The 22814-nt window shown below is 37.0% G+C and overlaps 1 protein-coding gene and 1 long non-coding RNA gene across 11 annotated transcripts in view; one reads left to right on the top strand and one right to left on the bottom strand.

Annotated features, from left to right (window-relative positions):
• Positions 1 to 22814, bottom strand: part of ubr5 (ubiquitin protein ligase E3 component n-recognin 5) — a 41138-nt gene that overhangs the window by 12969 nt on the left and 5355 nt on the right. For 6 of the 8 annotated variants that reach the window (XM_077720412.1, XM_077720418.1, XM_077720414.1 and 3 more), the window contains exons 4-37: positions 22198 to 22274; positions 21658 to 21777; positions 19891 to 20173; positions 18878 to 19037; positions 18192 to 18344; positions 16433 to 16644; positions 15590 to 15706; positions 14223 to 14333; positions 13965 to 14119; positions 12863 to 12980; positions 12296 to 12480; positions 12096 to 12205; positions 11378 to 11490; positions 8401 to 8547; positions 8201 to 8312; positions 7943 to 8097; positions 7672 to 7869; positions 7349 to 7559; positions 5944 to 6070; positions 5318 to 5469; positions 4993 to 5088; positions 4496 to 4619; positions 4260 to 4357; positions 3937 to 4091; positions 3751 to 3842; positions 3500 to 3646; positions 3300 to 3418; positions 3094 to 3220; positions 2532 to 2661; positions 2248 to 2408; positions 1888 to 2127; positions 856 to 979; positions 222 to 333; positions 15 to 146 (exon numbers count right to left, since the gene is read on the bottom strand). In XM_077720412.1, the coding sequence (XP_077576538.1) occupies positions 15 to 146; positions 222 to 333; positions 856 to 979; positions 1888 to 2127; positions 2248 to 2408; positions 2532 to 2661; positions 3094 to 3220; positions 3300 to 3418; positions 3500 to 3646; positions 3751 to 3842; positions 3937 to 4091; positions 4260 to 4357; positions 4496 to 4619; positions 4993 to 5088; positions 5318 to 5469; positions 5944 to 6070; positions 7349 to 7559; positions 7672 to 7869; positions 7943 to 8097; positions 8201 to 8312; positions 8401 to 8547; positions 11378 to 11490; positions 12096 to 12205; positions 12296 to 12480; positions 12863 to 12980; positions 13965 to 14119; positions 14223 to 14333; positions 15590 to 15706; positions 16433 to 16644; positions 18192 to 18344; positions 18878 to 19037; positions 19891 to 20173; positions 21658 to 21777; positions 22198 to 22274 (4873 nt within the window). The remainder of the gene's footprint in view (positions 1 to 14; positions 147 to 221; positions 334 to 855; positions 980 to 1887; positions 2128 to 2247; positions 2409 to 2531; positions 2662 to 3093; positions 3221 to 3299; positions 3419 to 3499; positions 3647 to 3750; positions 3843 to 3936; positions 4092 to 4259; positions 4358 to 4495; positions 4620 to 4992; positions 5089 to 5317; positions 5470 to 5943; positions 6071 to 7348; positions 7560 to 7671; positions 7870 to 7942; positions 8098 to 8200; positions 8313 to 8400; positions 8548 to 11377; positions 11491 to 12095; positions 12206 to 12295; positions 12481 to 12862; positions 12981 to 13964; positions 14120 to 14222; positions 14334 to 15589; positions 15707 to 16432; positions 16645 to 18191; positions 18345 to 18877; positions 19038 to 19890; positions 20174 to 21657; positions 21778 to 22197; positions 22275 to 22814) is intronic. The other 2 variants (XM_077720415.1, XM_077720419.1) reach the window with 1 other exon arrangement.
• LOC144199063 (uncharacterized) lies at positions 7048 to 10520 on the top strand. 3 transcript variants are annotated; one of them, XR_013326831.1, is made up of 5 exons: positions 7048 to 7280; positions 7382 to 7493; positions 8407 to 8559; positions 8682 to 8862; positions 10289 to 10520. It is a non-coding gene; the product is annotated as an uncharacterized LOC144199063 (long non-coding RNA). The 3 variants fall into 3 exon arrangements; XR_013326830.1 differs by having other exon boundaries at positions 8682 to 8866; XR_013326829.1 differs by having other exon boundaries at positions 8682 to 8866; positions 10282 to 10520.

Below are 22814 nucleotides of genomic sequence, written 5' to 3'. Positions count from 1 at the left end.
AAATACAATCCAACCTGCTTCAGAGCCAGCTGTGGCTGCTGTGACAACACTCCTACGGCCACTAGCATTATCCTGATTGCTATGGTTACTTTCACTGTCGCTCTCTGTTTCAGCCGCTGCGAGAAGATCAAGTTCCATGTCACTTCCTAACAATAATAAAAAGGGAAATATATCTGTTAGAGCAGGATCTACGCTTCAAGAATTTAAAAAAAATGTCACACCATCTTCATCATGCTCATCATGCTGCCCTTCTGCCTCCACATTTTCCTCTCCCTGTTCTTCTTGATCATCATGATGGTTTTCCTCACCTGCTACTCCCTCAACAACTTCAACCTGAAAGATAATCAAAATATAATTTCACTCTGGGTTAAAACTAAATATTTTGCTCTGTGTTGCAGTTGTTTTACAAAATCCTCCATCACAAAGCTCCAACTCTACTGCAAGAATTTCTTAAAAACATTTTTAAAAATCCAATATATCAACAAGAGCCGGTTCTAGAGGTGACTGGTATCGTTATCACAACAATGCTTAGACCTGTGCTTTTTGTGTATAACTCATCGTTTCTAAGTATGCTGCTTTCTAGTCTTTTGGCGTGTTATTTTCCTTCTTCCTCCCTACTATTCTCTTTTTGATTTGATCTTGTGTTTTGAATGTTTTTAACATCAACCTGAGCACGGGACTTAAGGTGGAAATTAGCCTTGGGCTATAATCTTACATATTTACAGGTTCATAAATATGCATTGTCCCTTAAATAAATCAAACAAACTTTTGTTAGGCGATATTATTTTATGCTTACTCTCTCTATAATGAACTCTAAGAAAATGCGCCAGAGGCAAGAAAATATAAAACTCCTACCTCTTCCACATCTGCTGAAACAATATCATCCTGTTCCTCATCTCTTCCTCTAACAGGCTGAGACTGACCACTGTGCCGTGGTTGGGGGTTCCTAATGATATAGGAAGCAGTTGTCTGGTTTGAACTGGAAAAATAGAAAATATTTCAGTGTTTTTTTTGGGGTGAATTTATTATCTCTTTAACAGATAGAAAAAATATGAATAACCAACTCACTTAGCTTATTAGGCCTGGGCGATATGACAAAAATTGTTATCACGACATATAAAGAAATCGATAGAGAATTATCCCGATAACTATCACATATTTCGTCTTTGAAAATTTGAAACTTCAGATTACAGTAAAAAAGTAAATAAATTACTTTTCTAATTCAATCATGAAAGTAACTATGGTAGCTTAGTTGAAAAGAGAATTTAAAATATGATTTTAAAGTTTGATCCTTTCTATTGTGCAATAAAGATAAGACAACTCCCTCCTTACACAGAAAAGTAATGAATAATAAAAGCGTCAACATTTTTGACAAGCATCTTGAGTTTTAAAATAAATTTGCCTGCCTGCAAACCCAAAATTACTGTGTACTATGAAATAAATAAAATAATCAACAGAAAGCAAGCATATTTCTTGATATCAATCCTTTAAATTTACATATGCGTTCATAATAAGTATAGATAAAGTACACGACACGGAAACTTCTCTTGGATATTTTAGTGGGTAGGCTCGGTGTCGTCCTGCATCCCATAATCACTCATTTCGGCTGCGTTAAAGTCTTTCTGCTTTCGTGCTCTGTGTAAACCAAATATGGCTAATTCTGCTTTGCTGTTCCTCACTATCTTCCTCTTCTACTGAACGTTGGTCTGGAACTGGCGTTTATATGGTTTTTGAGTGGTGTAATTGCATTTTATATTTATATTTTTATCAAAAGTTTTATTATTGTTGACAAAAATAATTTGACGATAATTATCGTACTTTTAGTATCGCCCAGGTCTACTAATCATAATATATAAAAGCGACATTAGGAAAAACAAAATAACACACTTGCTAGATTGATCTGGTGAAGGTCTTGGGGGAAGTGGTTCAACAGAAAATAGTTCCTCACTGCCCTGGACGGCATCAATGCTTGTACTAGCTAAAGTAAATGGAGCTGTAGGTCTTGCAATGCCCATTCGCACGGGAACAATTAACGACTCTGCCACATTACAGAGTTCTTCTACAGCGTAGGGCAAAAGAGCTTGGAAAACACGACGGCATTTGCCAATAGGTTGGGGGATGAAGTTGCTGGAAGAAAAACAGTTGGGATCGCACAAATTAGAATGAAAACTCATTTACAACGTCAAGAAATTGTACCTATATTTAAAAACCTGATTTTATGATTCATATATTATATGGAATTCTTACTTTTTCTTTTTAGACGAGGCCATTTCCACACTGAGGATTACAAATACTCTTGACACAGAACGTAAAAATCTCCTTGTTACATTGACTGCCTCCTCTCTTCGGCCAGGAGTGTACTTGTTCTGTAGCTCCTTCACCAGTGTACCAAGTAAAGTGTCTATGAACTGAAGTAGACAAGACAAAGAATCACCATGGTTGAATGATTTGGAATAAATGTCAAAACCAATGTTAGTGTTAACATGCGGTGGGAGCAATAAGAATCTAAGCCTGCTGCTGAGTGGACTTACAGTGATATCAGGAGCACACTTGACAATGAGGCAATGGGTAAAACAGTCTAGGCGAATGGTGCCACTCTGCTGATTCAAATAGACCTGTTCTTCAGGAAGAAGGTGGGCAATTCTGCTGCTTGCACTAAGACTAAAGACAAATAAAACAAGTCAATTAGAAAAGTGTTCTTGAAATGGAATTACTAGTAATTTTGCTCACTTTCAGACTAGTTGTCTGGTAACACCAGTATTCGCTTGGCACATGCGAACTGTAAAGACAATTTGTCTGCTTATCATTCAGTTAATGTGGTTGGGATCGGGGGAAGCCCAGCCAACGACTAAACATAAGATTCAATTATATGGCCATGTGCCTGAAACGGGGATAAACAAAACCCTACTAAAATATTTTAACACCCCTTACAACACTGCTCCAAGAACCATTTAATTTGATCAGCCAATTGATAAGCAGACATACAGTTTTCATACACTGACAACAGTTTTTCAAATGAAGCCTATTTATAGTAGGCGATCTCTCCCTTTTAAAGTATTTTCTTAGAAACAGGGTGTCAGTGTTAAGACTTACGGATCTTTATTCTCTTGAGATCCAAACATGATCATAGATTTCAGGGCATTCCAGTCCTGCAGAACTCTCTCCAGAGCCAGTTGAGCAAAGCGGGGTGGCTCCAAGTCATGATCTGGCATGTCAGAATCTCCAATAGAGAAAAAAGACATTTTGATAGTGTAGACATGAGGCGATCTAAATAAAACGGAAGCCGATGGAAAACCTACCATCTGCACTTGCAGCTTTGCGATTTCTGTCCTCTCTGATGCGTGGTGGCCTATACTGGCAGTGTTCTACACTCTGTCTAGCAACAGTTTGTACTAGGAACAGTAGTATATGCTCACCCCTAAGGATTTAAGTAATTTAAATCACAATTGTGTATCCCAATGGCAAGTTTCTTTGCAAGTTTATTGTGGGTATACTTCACCTGCTGTTTGGAGCTGTAACCAAGTTTGTGGTTGTGAGCAATCGGTACAGCAAATCTAGACGAGCAGCCTTTTGGCCCGCAATCAGTGTTTTACATTTGCATTTTTCCCAGCAGTCACAGTATGCTGTAGGAGAGGTCCTCTTGAGTCTAGCAAAACAAAGCAATGGCATTTTATAATCCAACATATGGTAGTAATGATATTTAAAGCATCTCAGCTTGTAATACAACAACAACAAAAAATAAATACTAACTTGCAGTCATGTCCCTTGTGACACACTCTGGCACACTCCGTACAACAGCAAAGAGACTCAAGTAATCCGCATGTCCGACACTCAAATATGTCCTAGATGAAGGTGTCAAAGGCAAAGTGAATCATATTTAATGTCTATAGCATTAAATCATTTGCAGTGATTTAGAGAGCCAGAGTGACAGCTTACCTGATTAATGTGCTCAGCTCCAGTCCATGTAAAACTGCAGGTGTCATTGCAGCAAAGGACATAAAGGGGTGAATCATCTGGGTTGGTACCCAAAGGACAAATCATTTCCATGAAAACCGAGTCTGAATCCTCCTTCTCCGCAATACTGGGGTCTCCTAATATTCGTTGGCACAAAACAAAAAGAAAATAAATGGGAATTGAAAAATTGACATAGTCAGCAAGAAAAATGGTTGATTCTCATAATTTATAGAAAAGTCATTTTCCTGCTATGAAGGCAAACAAAATTGGTAAAGTTGGTGTAAGCAGTTAAGATGGTTGTTTACCTTTGGTCATTTTCTGTGCTGCCTCCAAAACGGTGATGGCCGCCGGGTAGGCTCTTCCACTAACTGCCAGCATGAATGGTGTCATTCCTCGTGCATCCCTTTAAAAGAAAAGCAAAACTATTGAACTAGAGTGTAAAAATTATTTCATAAACATTTCATTGAATGGAAAATCTGTTAAAGACGGCATTGAACAAGAAAAATATTATGGTCCAATGTAAAGAACTTAAGTATCATACTTGGCAGACAATAGTTCACGTAGATGTGGTCTCAGAACAACACTGTCACACATCAGCTTGAGGATAAGGTGGGCATTGGCCTTCCTGTCTTTAGATTCAACAACTGATGGATCAGTCAATGGTCCTGTTAATATTGGGAAAAGGAGAATGCACATTGATATACAGCAATACAGAGGAGGAGGCATGTATTAATGGATATTTTAGAATCCGCTTTGAGACAGCATTTCTCTGTATTTGACTGCCTCATAGAAAAGTCTGAAAATGGCTTGTTGAATGTAAAATCAATCTGCAATGATATACGAATGGTCAGTCAAATATAAATACAAGATCCAGCTTCAAATTCTGAATTTCTGAAAAGAAATCCTGACATGAGCCAATCGATAATTTATCAAACCTTTACATATGATAAGTCTAGTCAAGGCAACCATGCAAGACCAAGATAACTATAGTGAAACAAATATGACAACTATATTGCTATCATGAAGCAATTTGGTAACCTTGTATTGTCGAGGTGCTCGGTCCTTGGCTGGTCCCCGTTGAGGCTGTTGTTAGAGAACTCATGGGTGGTGCTAGAATGAAATCAATGTCACCATCTGTTAAATCAAGATGGAAAACAGTTAGAGAAATAATACACTTCACCTAATTCCAAAAAATTGACATTTAACCGGTACAGTGTCTGAATTGCATTGCATTATGCGTGTTGCATAAAAAGAAAAACACATTTTCTCTAAGTCAAACTAAATAACGTAACGCTTCTGTGTTGCTAAAAAGCTAAGAACAATGCATCACAAAAAAGTTACTGTATCAGTTTCAGACACTCACCAGGGTCCATAGGCGGGGGATCGGGAACCCAACTTGGCGGGGCAATCGGAGGTGAAACAGGGTCCTGGTGGTCACTGGACGATGGGCCCGACTCATGACGGCCGAGCCCGGCTGCTCTTAGAGAGCGCCGCATCATTTCTCTTAGTCGAAGTCTAAAGGCAACACGGTTAACACGACGTAAGCAACATTTAAATTTCAAACTTTTCCGAGACATTGCAAATACAGTGGTACCTCGAGATAGGAGCTTAATTCTTTCCGGGACTGAGCCCGTACGTTGATATTCTCGTAACTCAAACAAATGTTTCCCATTGAAATGAACTAAAAACAAATTAATTTGTTCCAACCCTCTGAAAAAACACCAAAAACAGGATATCGGATTGGATTTTTTTTTTATTTGTTCTAATTTGCCATATATTAACAAAGTATAAAATAACTAGTGGTCTAATAGTATACTAAAATGTGGTTTATAGAACTAAAATTAGACGGATTTCGCGGAGTGTAGAGAAAGAGGGACAGAGAGGGTTGAGATGTTGGGCAACTCGTATGTCGCGGTACCACTGTACATCAAACAAAATGTATTTGTTATGAATATATCTAGTTTTTCTTTGAGTAATTTACAATATTACCCTCTGCTACTGGAGGAGCCAGTCCTATTTCCCGAGCTGTTGCTGGAGACCACAGAGATGGCATTTGCAATAGCCTCTACAGCAGATAAGCGCTCAGCAAAAGTATTTCTTTCTGATCTTTCAGCCTCTGAAATTTATTAATGGTTATCCAACATTAGTACAAAATGCAAAAAAAAGCAGACCAAAGAAATGGTGATCATGTAACAAAAATTCCAGGGGAAATTGTAGTAATGTATAATTGTATTATTTCTTTCACCAAAAAAGATAGCAAATGAAAATAAAAAAAAATAAAAACAATTGTAACCAAAACTAAATGTGCCAATCGGTAACAAAACATTTTTTGTAGTCGATTACAATGTAATGAAGCTCATCTCAAAATTGACTTTAGTACTAAGAGTACTCTGGCTTACAGAGTGAACAATAGTCACTGATCTATTCCTGGATTGGTTCATCAACTAAAATCCTTGTAAATTGAAAAAGCTTAGCTTTTGCAAAAAAATGTTGTCTTACGAGTAATATGCTTGAGCAATGTTTCATATTTACTAAAACTCTAATGAACATGGAAACAAGTATATATTGATTTCGATAGACATTCAATCCTCCTAGGTCTGTGAGGTGATAATTCACGGTCTGCCCTCCTAAATCCAACTGGATGTCTATCACAGTCAATGGCAGGCAATGGGTTAAATTCCTACTCAATTCCCACACAAGGAATAGCGTGAATAGTTTAACAGTATAAAAAAAATTACATTCATCATAAAAGTTGCTTAATATGTCAACATTGCAACACTGAATGAGGCACGTGTCATTTTACAACATGACATCACGTGTTGTAGGATATAACTGAAACTAATGGCCCAACCAGGAAAGCCAATGAACGAAGCATTAATATGTTCTTCTGTTCCGATTCCCTGTGTATTTAACGTAATTGGAGGATTGGGTTGCTATCAACATTTTGTTTGTACACATGTCCACTTGTTTGTAGGGTCTGTACAGCCAGTACACTGACATCACTCAATGTCGTAAAGTGACGTGTGTTACGTAGACAGTGTAAAGTGTTGTGATGTCGCTGTGTGTTGTATCAAACCACTTCTATGATGACTAACGTTGTTGTTGGCAGACAGCTCTGCGCATTTTGTCGACAAAGGTGGAGTTTCACTTGATGCTACTATATTCCTCATTGTCATTTCTGAGATACTGCTGCTATTGTTTTAATAGAATGAGTATTCAAAATAGCTAAATCTAACGGCTATTTTCATCTATTACCAGTTTATTTTTGTCCTCTAAGACCAGCACAGATATATGTCTGACATTTTGCTGCTCCACACAGCAATATGGTGAGTAGACCAGCAGGCCAATGTATTCAAGTCAAATATTTAAAGTGGATATAAAAGACCATGCTTACCTTCCTCCTCTTTGGTTTCCTTGTTACTAACAGGGAAGCATACAGAAACAGCAGCATGCAGAATGTTGCGGTTTCCATCACAACGATGGCCAAGAAGTGAATTGAGGGCATGGCTACCCTGATCCAAGAGAAAGGCTTGTTCAAGGTTCACCAGATACTGCCGACACGCTTCATAGTCACAACGCAAAACATGCTGCATCAGCGTCTGTTTCTGAGTAAAACAAGGAGCAAATGATCACAAAAAGTACAAGCAAAGTGAAAAGCATAGCTGGGTTCTAAAAATGCTATGCAGAGCTAAATGTAAAAAAAAAAAAAACATTTACCTCAACTGCCATAATTATTATAGCAGCTTTCTTTTTTATGGTGGAGTTAGAGGGGAGATTGGCAAGCGAGTGCACCCCCATTCCGAGACTATTTATTGGTGGAAGATCTAGCCAGTCAGGATCTCTAATTCCACCCATGCAGTCTTTGGCCATTGGATAAATTGTACCATTTCCATCACGAAGAATGATTGGCGATTCCTACAGGAAGAACGATTTTGCATTATCAATATATTATGCCACATGCTCATTTAAAAAAAATAAAAAAAGTCACCTGTCCCGCAGTAAAGATGGCCACATTACGCTCATTCTGTCCTAAAAAAGCCATGTTGCTCGTTGGGAAGTTATTCTCCTGCTCAGCCTTGCCAGTGGCCAAGTCAAAGATGCAGTACCTCACCCAATTACCGGTTTTCAGTACGGCATGGACTCCTGGAAGAAGGAACTATGTATAACTAGAAATTCTCTCCATTGCATGACAAAGATGATCTTAAAAAAAATTAAATAAGTTCAGGTAGTTCTATGAATGAAATACCTTTGGAATCAACATTCACAGCCAGGATTTCTGCCTTTTCTGGAATACTAAGCTTTTTGGGTGTACGCTGAAAACAATCAGGAACCTTAGGAGTTCCCCCAGTTTTGACCACCTGCCAAAATAAAATTAGATTAACTACAAGTCCAGCCTACTGAGTATGGGATAATAAAGAGAATTCTGATTGGGTTTTCTTTGGTTACCTGCAGCTCATCTATTCTAAGGAGCCTACAGTCCTGAAGCAGTGAAGAGGGGTCTGAGTCTGCAAGGGTAGTCGCACTCTGGTTGCTCACACTACTTGATGTCCCTGGAAACTTCACTGCAACATATGCACCATCCACTTTCAGCACCTAGGGCACCAGGTGAGAATGGGAATTTGTTAAACATTTATTATTTAGTCATGAGTGATTATAAGATGCGTAATATAACTGTCTGAAACATTTATTACACATCTGTTATATGACCCTACTTGCTCCTTTGCCAGAGCTTAAACTCTTCAACATGAACCAGCAATGGGTCTCTGAGGGATTTATGCAGACCTATGCGTCTGTTACCCGGACTTTCAACTCTTCAAGCTAAACCAGCGGCTGTTTAGCCCCAGAGTGATTTATACCGAACCTAAACACCCGTTAACCAAGCTTTCAACTCCTCAAGCCAAACCAGCGGTGGGTAAGTCCCAGAATGATTTATGTCTGAGAAACTGTGAATTTAGGAAAGAAAGAACTAGTCATCTATACAGTCCACTTAACCAAGAAAAGGCGCTATGGGACCCACGACATAAACCAGAAGGACTAATCGGTGGTCATTTAAAATATCAAGCATCTTTCCAAAGTGTGACCAAATTCTTCATCTATTAAGTAAACCAGATAGAATGAACAGATACACAACCTGGAATGCATCAGCATTAAAATATCACTATCCTTCAGATGTCATTCTGTATGGAGCTTTGGGGCCTTCTTAGGGAATGCGACAAAAAAAAGGATGTTATTTTGTTTGCGGATTTAAATATTAACTGGCTCGATAAGTCAAATCGTTAACAGTTAAAATCACTTAACTAAATTTATCTTAATGCAACTAATCCCACTAGACTAACTGCTTCTTCTGACAGGTCTATCAGGCCATAACCTCATCCCATTCTCAAGAAAGCTTCTTAAAAAATAGATACCTATGTGCTCAAAATACATGTCAGAGTAGATGAATACCAAAAACGGAGATACCAAATCTGACACAGGCGTTAAACTATCAATTGGGACGACTAGCTCTACAATAAAAGTACAAATGACAAAAGCTGCAATACTTTCATGACCATTATCCAGGACAGTGTCTATATTCACAAGAAAAATTGAAATAAAACTATCAAAAAAGAATCACCTCCTACGGGCAAATGAAGACATGCAGTCAATAATGAAAAAATCAGACCATGCTCTAAAAATATGACTTAAAACAAAGGACTAATGACAGACAGAAATAAAATAAAATAGCAAAAGAAATTCAAACTGCAAAATCAAATGTCTTTATAAACACAATTCGCACCATGGAAGGGAACACATCATGAAATAAAATGATTAAAAAAAACCAAAGCATGCTGCTTAAATAATACAAGCTCCATTTTATTTTTCGGCGAAACATCTGTCGGCGAATCGTCCAGTCACGAACATACTGTTCTATTTCTCATTAAGTACTATTTAAAGTTCTGTGTCCATTGTTGTTTTGTGTATAAATCAAAGACTCAACTCAAAGCGGCAATCAGCGTTGTCCATACTGTTGGGGACATGGTGGTGTCATTTTGTTTTATGATTTACATCAGTGGTCCCACAAAAATATTCCAGAAAGGGCAACAGTGGGTGCAGAAACTTTCCACCAATCTGGTATCGTAGAAGTGCAATCAGTGGATTGCAGTCAGGTGCTTCTTTTCTCAGCAGAAACCTCATTGGTTAAACTGTTTGTTTTGGATGGGTTGGAACAAAAACCTGCACCCACAGCGATTTACTCCTTTCTTCACCAAGCCTTATCTAATACTACTTCTTTATTATTTATTCATCATCATTATATATTGATTACCTATGTGGTTATTTGTTGTTGAGTCCATAGACTCAGCAAGTGGTGCACTCAACAACTTGGCGTTGAATCTCTCCAAAACCATGGAGCTCCATCCTGGGCTTCAGACAGAACAACGACGCTCCGCTATGCTGATCTCACTTGGACTACCTATTTATTTATTGATGATTTATTTGTCTGTTTGTTTGTTGTTATTTGTGCACTATGTGGTGAAAGCTTTAAATCTAATTTTACTTGTATAATGATAATAAAAGAATTCAATTAATCTGTTTGTATGAGTAAAAACCAAGGTGCCCACGTGTCACAAGTTGCCTTTAAGGAAGTAGCACAACGGCCTGTTATTAAAAATAGCGCATCAAGGATAGGAAGTGACTCATGTAATTTTATCAAGGTGATTTGGACATCTAAACACTTGGGGATGTGGGAAAAGGAGAAATAAATGTTTGGGATTTTTACGTTAGATCTTTTTCCTACCAGGTTTTTACCATTTCTGTCATAATTATGAACTGTAAAGAACATTTTAATTTGGGAATATTAAGTACTTAATCCATGTTTCAAACGGTTAGTCTTTCACATTCATGAATACAGAAGAACAAGCTCTCAGTTTAAACAAAATATTGGCAAATCGCACTTTGAAGGATCCTGCTGTCTCAAATTGGTTTCTATTTCCAGATGAAGGTGGAGAGCTCAGCATTGGCAGAATTTATTTTCCATCCTTTCAGATGTCAATATTGACAAAATCCTATCTCTGAGGTCAACAGAAAATTATTTACACATCACGTTTAGTTTTACTCTTGACCTGCAACGTTAACTATTAGAAGGTGAAAAAAAGTCTGAAATTTCAGATTATCTCAATTCAACTGAATTTACCACAAAACGGCTTTAATGAAGATAAATAAAATTAAGTATGATCATTGGAAACGGGAAGCACCAAACCTCATTTTTATTTAAAAAAAAAAAAAAAGTATATATCAAAACATTCTAAAGAAAAACTGTTCTTAGAGGGTGCTGTGTTTTGCCATGTCTAAAATTTGAGAAAATCAATTGTGGAAAATAATTCTATAAAAAGGCTTTCATCATTATGGTACATGCATACATATGACATAACATTTGAAAACTGACCTTTCCTACAGGAACATTTTTGACATCCTCCACAAACACCACTTCTCTGAGGGGCCACTGCTCTTCATTCACTTTTTCTTCCTCTTTTGGGGCTGGGGTGGAACGCCTTCGCTCTGAATGTTTTGCACAAACAAAAATTTAGAAGAACTACCAATTTAACACATTAAAGCTCAAACCACAAAATAATTGACAGCAAGTTAAAATGATCTTGAATCTTAGCCTCCAATGATCCGTTGTAACAAAGAGAAAATCAATTATTACTCATGTTTTCGTTCTGTTGATTTATTTTTGTACAAAATGCGTATTTAGCAGTTCGGTAACGACTGGTACATTCAACTACGGAGGATTCATAGTATTTGGAGGCTCGGATACCACATGCTTTTAGTTATGGTACTTTTGTAATCTATTTTTTATATTTGTAGTTGACTATTAATATTTTTTAATTCTACTCAATTTTACAGAAGCCAATTATTCACTATTCCTCTTCAGGTTCTTTTCCAATCACCTGTGCATACTGGACTTCAACATCTTATTTTTGTTGCTGGTTAAAACTATAAATCACTGAAGCAAAAAAAAAAAAAAAAGATTCCTTTGTGGACTTGAAAAACAACTTGCGTAAAACTGTTATCGAGTCATTGGGATAATAAGAGAATGGTGAATGATAAACCAGAGCTAAATGACAGTGTGAGAAAGTAAAGGCCAAGAGGATGACACATACTGTACGGTAGTGAAGCACTGCTAGCAATGGAGGAGGTATCACTGCATGTAGAAGCTGGAGATGGGGGAGGTCCCATCTCAGTCTTCACCAACTCTGGCTTGCTTTCTGTCCTAATAAGTATCATAAGATTTTTACTCATTTGAGGTGACTGACGTTTAAATTAACAGGGTAAATGAAATATGGTTCACAAAGAAACTGACTTGGTTTCTTGGGTTTTAGTGGTCTTCTCCATGTTCTTTAGGCTCTCTGGTGAACGCAGCTGAAACCTGCAGCTGTCATTCATGTTCCATACAGACTCCAACAAGAAGCCCACTTTGGGAATCCCTGCATTAACTGAAAAGGCCACTGCTCCAGCATGGTAAAGTGGATTGTTCCTCAGGCATACCTATGGAATATGTAAAAATGCATCAGATCCAAATATCAACTTGAGAAAATGCCAATTTCACTAAAGTGGCCTGTGCAATTTTCTTTGCGCTTCCATTGTGAAAATGTTTACTAATCCTTGGAACCCAGATGAGGTTCTGACCAGAGATACGGTACTCAAAGGGTTGAGTCATAGATACATTACAGTTCACTTACTAGTTTTGTGAAAAAACAGAGAGAATGAGAAATTAAAATGTGAAAAGAATACACAAAAGGGGCCTTGCTTTGCAAACTGGGCTTAGTACAAAAAACAGAAGTGAGCTATAATAATTGGCCGAGAGACATCTTAAAATTTTCCAGCATGAGAAATTCTCTGGACTGCAGCTGAGTTAGAATGATCTTACTTGGGTTCCGACTGTGATGTTGGGTATTGAAGAAATGCCAGCACTCGACTTTGGCTTTTTATTCTTGGCTCTGGCCTTTTCAAGCATTTTCTTCCGTTGACTGAAAGGCACCACACCCCTGCAGACAAATGATAAATAATTGATATCCATGCATCTTTTGTTGCATTTAGTTAAATGTGCGATTCTTAAAACGGGAATCACATTTTTTTTTAAGTATTTCAATATCTGATCATCAATGTGAAGCTCGTGAAACCACACAACTTCCAATACATTTATTATGAAAATAAACAACAAAACGAGTTTAATCCCAGATTATGGTTTATCTATTGTAAATTACAATTTTACTCTTGTAATATACCAATGCATGATGTAATTTTTGTCATATTACGATTATGCTCTCAGAATATTACAATGTATGACACAGTGGTCAATAAACAAACTAATTTATAAAAAATAAAAAAAGTAATCACAAAATCAAGATTGTGATTTTATTTATTTTGAAGTCGTGATCTAATCTTTTTCGGCCGCCCCTAGCATCAACTGTGGGTTTACCAAATCAGATAGAGACATCGGAAATTGGCCAATGTTTTTTTTTAATAGGTATCAGCATAGGCCTTTGAAAATCCCTTATCATTTGACCTGTAGTTCAAACAGTGAAAATCTGAACATATACCTTTTACGAAGGTAAACCGCAAAGGCTCTCAAAATTAACATGATAATGATTACACGAAGGGTAGTCATTCCCATACTCAAATTCTGAAAATAATTTAAGACTGAGCAACAAAGTCTATGACAAATATAATGAGTAAGGCAGAAAGTGATGTGTGTGCAGAGCATGCTCTCAATTCTTTGTGGCTTGTTTATGACTTGCAATGTCAATGCACAAACTTCTCCAAAAATGTAATTTCACTCTCACACTCACGCATGAGTAATTAAAATACTCAGAGCTACTGTAGAAGTAGCCCGAAAATGTTACCAACTTGATCAAGATTTGCAAACCGGCTATTGTTGGCTTCCAAAGGAGTTAGTCTTTAATGCTGGTTAAAAAATACATTTACACAAGATTTAATAACATTTAGCTGTGGGTATATTAAGTTCTTACCACCAGTAGAGGCTGTTCTCTAATTGTGCACAAGTGTACAGTGCACAGCAGTAGAGGGACACCATTCGTTCCCCCTGAAGTTCAGGGAAAGCTTGAGCAGTATGCTCCAGCTTTGCAGCTACTGTGCTGAGTGTGTCATCAACCCAAGTTGCCACCTATACAATGAAATCATAGATGATGAAATACTTGTGCACAGGCGAGAGTAGTGTGCAATGGTAACCCGTTAATCATTTACATCCAAAGAATAAAGTTAAATACCTTGTTATTCTCAGTTGCTACAGTGGCTCTGATACTATTGGCTGACAATAAGGTGATTCTTTCATTAGTCAACCCCAGGAAGGCGACACGAGGATGATGGATGGAAGGGTTCTAAAAGGACGAATGACCATAGTGAGACGGCAGTGCTTAATTACGCTAAAGAAGTCATGCAGTGCAAAACATAAATAAATCACAAAACAGATAAGACTATTAGTGCTTACTGTGACAACTCCAGCACAGAAGCACCATGTCAATTATAGACTGCCCCAAAAAAAAATCTATACCATCCAACACTTTAATATACATACTGGGCAATATAAAAGGTAGTCAATTTTCAATAATTTGGTGAAAAACATACTATGAAAGCTTTCCCCCTTCAACTACTTTTAATTGTAATTTTAAAATAAACAATAACAGACCTATCAAAAATATGAAATGCATCCACTAATGATAGAATATGAATGTATCTAATGTAAATAAAAGGGGCATAGCACCGGACATGTTTTTTCAGAATTTGAAAGAAATTGAAAATGTTTTGAAGGAACAACGTAAGAGCAAAAGCTGCCCTTAGTTCAAAGTTGGAAAAAAAGTGATTTTTTGCCCAGAAACATAACAGTAACCCAACTGTCACTGTCAAGCGCATTCGGCCTCAAGGTAAATCTAGTATTTCACAAAATTGTTCAAATAAATAAATAAATAAATAAATAAAAATCTCATCGATTCTAAATCCATCTGAAGCTCTCTTTACATGTGCTTTTTGTGTGAATAAACAATAGGTGTGACGCCACTATCTCTCTCCCAATTGAACTTCAGCACAGTACTTTGCGGTTTTGTAAATGAAAATAGAATAAATGTCAGAAAAATATCAGTATGGGGGAAAAAATATGACACTGTCGGATCAGAACTCAAAATGTATGTATCGGGACGTCCATAATATATACTACGTGCGTTCATAGTATGTATGTCTGAACCTTAGTATCATGGTGTGTTGATTTTACTAAACATCTGCGGAAGTAAATGCAGTGTCATATGTAATTAATGTGTTGGCTATACTCATTCAGCGATAAATAACAGATGTGAAATTACCGGCACTATTTTCATTTACCTTGCGATGAATTGACTATTGCATGCATCTAAGGGGAACTTGTTTACATTATCCCACAGTTGAGTAAGTCTAATTCAAATTTATCATTTTTGTTTTCATTGCATGTCAAACATTCTGGTACAGCTCCGGCTTACGTGAAAACATGAAGTAACCTTCAGTTGCCCTAAAACACGTGGTTTAATAAATTAGTCAAGCACTCCATATTCCCTATGCCTAAATTGAAATACATAACTTACAAACCGATTACGTAAGAATTTTTCACCTGGGAATTTCTGTACGGTTCCGGTTCACTCCATTTCCACTGATAAAGTTCACCTTTCGAGCTGACAGCCACCAACTCGGAGAACATGGCTCCAATACTGACAAACTTTACACCCTCCTGAAAGAAAAACTAGATATGTCAATGAGTGGAAAATAAATCACTGTAAATGAGATGGAAAGTTAGCAAAAATGTAATGTCACTCTTCACACACAGCATTTATTGTTTCCATAGACTTATTTGACTACATATAATGATCTCAAATTTAAAGTACCATCATATGTTCCAATCAGTAAAGGTGCCATCAAACGTTAATTTTGTCCAAACCATCACTTTACCCAAACATACTTATGACAGTAGTTACGAATAGATACAGTGAATTTGTTTTCTCTTTTAGTCATATGACATTTATATTTTTGCGTGAAAGCTTTTGTAGTAACATTAACGCAAAAATGGAACATTCATTATAATTCAGTTATTTATATATATATATATATATATATATATATATATATATATATATATATATATATATATATATATATATATATATATATATATATATATATATATATATATATATATATATATATATATATATATATATATATATATATATATATATATATATATATATATATATATATATATATATATATATATATATATATATATATATATATATATATATATATATATATATATATATATATATATATATATATATATATATGCGTACTAGAATTGTATATTTTTTGAACAAGTTAGTTGTGATCGATTATTCTTAAAAGAAATGTTTGGCATTATGCCAGGTCCAGATAAGTAAGCTTTGAGTGTCCTGCTTACCTTGTCAGGCCACCACTGAAGCTCCTCTCCAAGGGACACAGGGCTCTGGATTGGGATGTTCTTCTTGTCCAAGCAGGGTTCTCCATCACGGCTGGTGGATCCACGCTCTGCATCAAATGAAGCCCCATCGAGCCACCGGCGCTCACGTAATCTCAATACAGACTCCCGCTCACGCAACAGCTCAGAGTCGCGCTCTAAGGGAAGAAGGAGAACTGGTATGCAATAAGGTCACACCAGTAGGATAGAAGTAAGCCACTCTCTGGGAAAGACCCGTCAACATAGCTTAGTTTACTAGAGAGAACAATTTTTTCTCCTCGATTCTTTTGAATCACTGTACTGCAAATCAATTTCTACGTGCTAAGGATTGGGTAAAGGTTTTAAAACTGATACAGTAGGTGTGTTATTTTGCACGCTCTAATGTTAAAATGCCAGTAGAAGTGGATTGACAGAGAAAACATGCAATTTAGCCAGAGTGTATTCAGTAGTTCAAAAATAGTACATTTTTTAGGATAGATTTGATAGCCTTGGAAAATTTCTTTTTAAGACAGGCAGGCATAGCGGGCCTTTCTCAGAGAGCTCATTATGTACTGCAGCCATGCACCATTGATCACCAACCATGTATAACGTTTGATACCAAACATTCACATTAAAAACCAAGCAAGATGGGCTGAAGAGAAGATGTTTACACTCAGGCCACTTTAAAGAATATCTATCTGATCTCGGGCTATTTTATTTATTCTGGTGGGCAAAAGAAAATAAGGTCATAACTTTTTATGAAATACCGCAATATTATTATGAAACACAAAAATAGGTGCAATGATATCAGCTTGCAGGTAGTAAATTCCATTAGTTTAGTAAGAAAGAGGGAAAACATTTAATCTGTAGAGCATTAAACAAAATTGTAAACAACTGCAGTACAACTTTGGATGCCGAGAGAAAAAAAAAAGGGGGGGGGGGGTTAACTCAGTTTGTTCAACTCTGAAATACCGAGAAAAAAAAAAAGTGAATAGAGAAAATTATAAATAAACGAAGCCTGCCCCAAACGATATTTATAGCTTCAACTATAAATATTCAAAAAAGTGAAATATCAACATCTGGCAACAGATCATAGAGAGACCACAAAAAAGGCAAATAGGTGATTAATTTCATGCTTATAAATTTTATGAAAGAATATTGTATCCTCAAAAATCTGAATCGACAACTAAGCTTTTAGAAAAATCAAGGATCGGCAAGAAAATTGTGGTTGGTACACCCCTAATATGAAATTATCACAATATTACTCCATTCTTCCTGTATTGCATGAGATATTCCAATGGCTAATGTTATATTTGTTTGTTTTTTAAGGTTCATGGATTTTGTGATCTGCACAATAAATCTCTAAATGTTTTTCTTTTTTCACTATATGTGCACCATCACTAGTCAAAATGAGACTCATTAGGGGAGCAAATTTTTACCATGAAGGCAACAGTCAGAACCGAAAAAAACGCTCCTCAGTTTTTACATTTACACCTAAAATGTTTTATTCATGTTATGCTATCGTTTGTTATACAGTCATACATCTACTTACGAATGCCCCTAGGTACGAATTTTTCAAGTTTTTACCATGAGTGCAACAGTACAATATGACGCAATCCGATCGGTTTCTATATTTTTGCCTTAATCTCTAGTCACTTGTTCAATTATCATGGCTAATTAATGAATTAAGATCAAGCAGTTTTAGTGTCAAGCAGCTGAAATGCAAAGATATTAAAAAAATTACCTCTGGATGATCCTAGTCGAGAGAGAGAGGATCGTCGAAAAGAGGGGTATCCAAAGTAACTTATGTCCTCAGAGAACATTGCATCTGCATCAATAATCACGCTGGGATGGGCTGAGTGAATGTCTGCATCCAACAATGACATCAGGTCCTCTGCTTGGAAAAAAAAAGCAAAAATACTGGGGGGTAAAATAATTATTAAACAGTTGGCATACTTTGAAAAAAATCCTGCAAAAAAGTTCCTCTAGCCAAATTAAATTCACAGCTATAACAAAGTGGCATAAATTAAAGACGTTATTGTATTTACTCACATAAAAGTCACCTCTGAATCTAAGCCGTACCCCTAAAATTGTTGAATTTTAAAATTTCTTCCGTATAAGTCGCCCCCGATTCATAATTTTAACCTCCATATTCATGGTTTTAATAGGGAGTACAAATGTGTTACTTTGAAGAGAAGTCTTAAGAAAAATAATCGCATGTGGTAATTCTGAGATACTGCATAAATCAAAAGCACAATATTAGGGTCAATATCATAAGGAAGGTAAGATGCCTGTCTTTGTAAATGCATATAAGTCGTACCTTCGACTCAGTCATCCTTTTTTTTGTCCGACAAATGCGGAGTAAATAGGGTATTTATAAGTGGCGTGGAGGACATCAACACAAAAAAAATGTTTGACTGAATGATATACCTCCAGGGAGGTAGGACTCGCTGGCTGTGTCATCACCATCATCTCCATCTTCATCATCTCTGCTAAGTAGGTTGTTGACAGCCAAGTTGACATCAAGGTTGGTTCTCTGGAGTTCCCGAATGATAACACTCCTGGATTTACCCTGAAGGACCACTTGGGCCTAAGAATAAAAGGTATGAAATAAGAATATGAAATCGCTGGCAATAGTGTAAGAAGTAAATTTTCAACTTTAGAGCACATATGGTCTTTGCTTTATTTTGAGAATGAATGAATGATAATGCAATATTATGGGTCAAGTTTATCATACTCTGGAAAATATGCATACAGTTACACCTCTAGTTACACATTTTTCAGGGTACGAAATTTTTTATATGCAAATGAGTGATTCAAGATAGGAAAAGGATCCAAGGTACGAAATCCCACAAAAAGTAAATAAATGCCTTTTCTTATCCATTATTTGACTTTGAATTCCTCTCATTAAGCGATTAAAAACTGTACAAATGCAACGTAGGACTTTTTCACACACAGACACATAGGGCACACGTAAAAGTCTAAAATGTAGTACAAAGTGGACGACTTTCGATCCTGGTGGAACCCACTCTAGCCCCAATCTGGCAGAAATACACGCGTATTACATCTAACGCCGCGGAGGGAGATATTTCAGCAGCGCAGAGGATATTTTCATATGCATTACATATTTAAATACATTAAAAAAGAATTCCCTTATAATTTTGGTGTGTTTCATCACATCTTTCATACAAAATTGGGACAGTTTGACCAATTTTAAAGGGTTTAGTTGGTAGCCGTGCGAGGATCGTGGAACGACTTAGAAAATTTACATATGAATTTTCAAGTTACGTATTATTACGACTGTTTGGATTTTTGTTTAAAAACATTCCTACCGAAAGCTGCCAGCGACCGAATGATCAGTTAACATTATGTTTTTGCCTTCTGAAAACTGAGATCTTTGCACAGATTAGGTTTGGGGATAATTCCATAGAGATCAATTGTACCTGGGATATAAGTTCTTCTGGGATGACTGAGGCTGGTATGACCGGTTGAGGCTGGCTACCAAGAAGACCTGATCCCCGGTCTCTCCCTGTTCGGATCACCCTAGTTTGCCGACGGGAGTCGCGAACTGGTGTCGATGATGATCTGCCTGAAGTGTTACTACTTCCACCTCCTCCTCCACTCGCTCCACTCCCACTGGTTCCCCCACCTGTGCTACCCCCTCCTGCTCCTCCAGCACTTCCACTTCCGCCACTGCCTCCATTTACACCAGAACTCCAACGGCTCCTACGCAACAAAATGAGAGTCAAGATAAAAAAATGGATGACAAAGAAAGGTAACAAAAGCAGTTTTAATATAAAACTGGTTGCACTATCATTGTTTTTAGCTGAATTTCTATTAGATTGTTTACTTTATCATTTTAGAATAGTTGAAATTTAGGTAGTAAGGTCCTATTTGTTTGTGTTTTTTATTATGTATAAAATTTCCGATTTAACATTATTCTATCAGGATATATCCTTTTGGAAATAAAGACCTTTTTTTCTAAATAAGGAGTTGCGGCCAAGAGGCAGAACAGAGCTAATGTTACAATACAATTAAAATGACATATGACAGCAAATAGTAACAGCTTAAATGGGTTGCCTCAAGTGCTATCAGTCAGAAGTCATTCAGTGAGATGGTAGCCGGACGTTTTGTCGACGGACACTTCGACCCCGGACGTTTCGTCAAACTGACGTTTATTTGACGGATTCGCCGCCGGATATTTCTTCGAACGGACGTTTGGTCGACAGATTCGCCGCCAGACATTTCGTCAAACGGACAATTCGTTGCCTGATTCGCTCGCTCTCAAAATTTTGTGGTCTAAGAATGTACTTTAAAAATAGGTTTAATATTAAAACAGGGTTGGGCAATTGATTTCACAAAAGGAATTAACCTGAGGCTATAATCTTACATATTAACATTTATATGTTCATTAATTTGTATAATCCCTTTATCCAATAAATCTAACTCAAACTCAAGTGCAGTTCAAATGCAGTTGCCAGACGACCAATCCATTTAAAGTGGAACTTCTGGTTGAAATGTACTGTTGACAAGCGCAGTGAATGAATGGGCTCTTTAACTGCCAGTCGCCCATTGAAAATGGATAGGACGTCTATTGCGGTCAATGGCAGAATGAGTTATCCTCACACACTGACTTGTCTAAGCTTTTCTGTGGAATTTTGTCTATTCAAAACTGGCAAATTCTTCAATGGAAAGCACAACATACTGACCAGAGGAGCTACTACAACATAAAGGCCATGTGTTTATCACCATTGGTTTGTTCATTTATTGTTGTTTGAATAGGAATCTACAACGTTCATTGCGGAAAAGCCAACTGTAAACAACATTCATTAATCAGCATTACATAGGAAATAGACCGAATTATTGCTTCCCTAAATCATTGTGATACTGGTCAATCAGCACCATGGACAGAGATAGTTTGTCTAGTTTGAACAGATGTGACCTCTGTCCATGGTGCTGACTGACCAGTATCACAATGATGGTGCATGATAGGTTCGCCAGGTAAGCATCAATAGGTGAATTAACACTTGCAAGAATAATTGTGAAAAACATAAACGGTTATTTTTTTCACTCATGGACACTGGAATGCACTAGTAAAATTATGTGGTACCAAATCTGACAATGACCAGGTAAAAATCCAGGATTTAGCTGTGGTCCATAAACTGTACCTGTAGAGCCCGTTTCTCTATGTCAACCCAGTCAGAACTTACCCAAGGGTGTTGCCTGCCAGTCTGCCCAGTGTGTCAGAACCAGAGAGGAACCAGGGTGGATCACTAGTCCTGCCTGGCCTGGAGCTCCTTCCTGTCCCTGAACCAGTGTTCAACTTTGAACTGGAAACAAAATATTGGAGATCAGTGTCACATCCCTGTCCTATATTGGTCGCCGGTCTAAGTTTTCGGATAAATAGATACAGAGCTACAGAGCCATAGGGCTATAGGGCTATAGGGCTACAGAGCCATAGAGCCATAGAGCCATAGAGCCATAGAGCCATAGAGCCATAGAGCCATAGAGCCATAGAGCCATAGAGCCATAGAGCCATAGAGCCATAGAGCCAAAGAGGCATAGAGGCATAGAGGCATAGAGGCATAGAGGCATAGAGGCATAGAGGCATAGAGGCATAGAGGCATAGAGGCATAGAGACAGGCTATAGAGCTATAGAGACAGGCTATAGAGCTATGGAGCTATGGAGACAGAGAGATATAGAGATATAAATATCTAAATATATCTACATTGTGATTGCAACAACTTACCCATCAGTACCATCCGGTTTGCTAAGCTCCAGTCGATCAGGCTGGACAGCAAAGCTGATTCTACATACCCGCCCATCCTACAATTGTAATAAAGGATACATTTTCAGTTTTGGATCAACAAGTTACTAGAGAACTTCTTGGCTCAAGTATTAATCAAACTCATTTCAGTAAAATGAACTTTTAAGAAAGTTAAAACTACGTAAATTATAGATTAAGAAAACTATTTACTGATATTTCAAAAGAATTGAGTAGTTTGTGCTAATCTCAAAATGACTGCGGTATAATGTGTGTGTGGGGGGGGGGGGCATCAATGGTCAAAAAAAAATATGTATACATATACATACATGCTCATAAACAAAATGTTCTTTTGATTCATACAGTATTTCAGAAATACCACATGCAATGATTTTTCTTAAGATTTTCCCTTCAAAGTAAGACATTTGTACTCCCTATTAAAACCATGAGTATGGAGGTGAAAATTGTGAAGCAGGGGACGGCTCATACGCGAGAAATTGTAATATTCAACAATTTTAAGGGTGTGGCTTATGAGTGTAAATACAGTAGCCCATGAATAAAAATATAAACTATTTATTTTAAAAATCTAATACAATTATACA

The sequence above is a fragment of the Stigmatopora nigra genome, chromosome 7 (genome assembly GCF_051989575.1).
Source record: "Stigmatopora nigra isolate UIUO_SnigA chromosome 7, RoL_Snig_1.1, whole genome shotgun sequence".
In the NCBI taxonomy this organism is placed as follows: Eukaryota; Metazoa; Chordata; class Actinopteri; order Syngnathiformes; family Syngnathidae; genus Stigmatopora; species Stigmatopora nigra.
The sequence above is the reverse complement of the archived record's forward strand: the minus strand, read 5'-3'. Positions and strand labels throughout refer to the sequence as shown.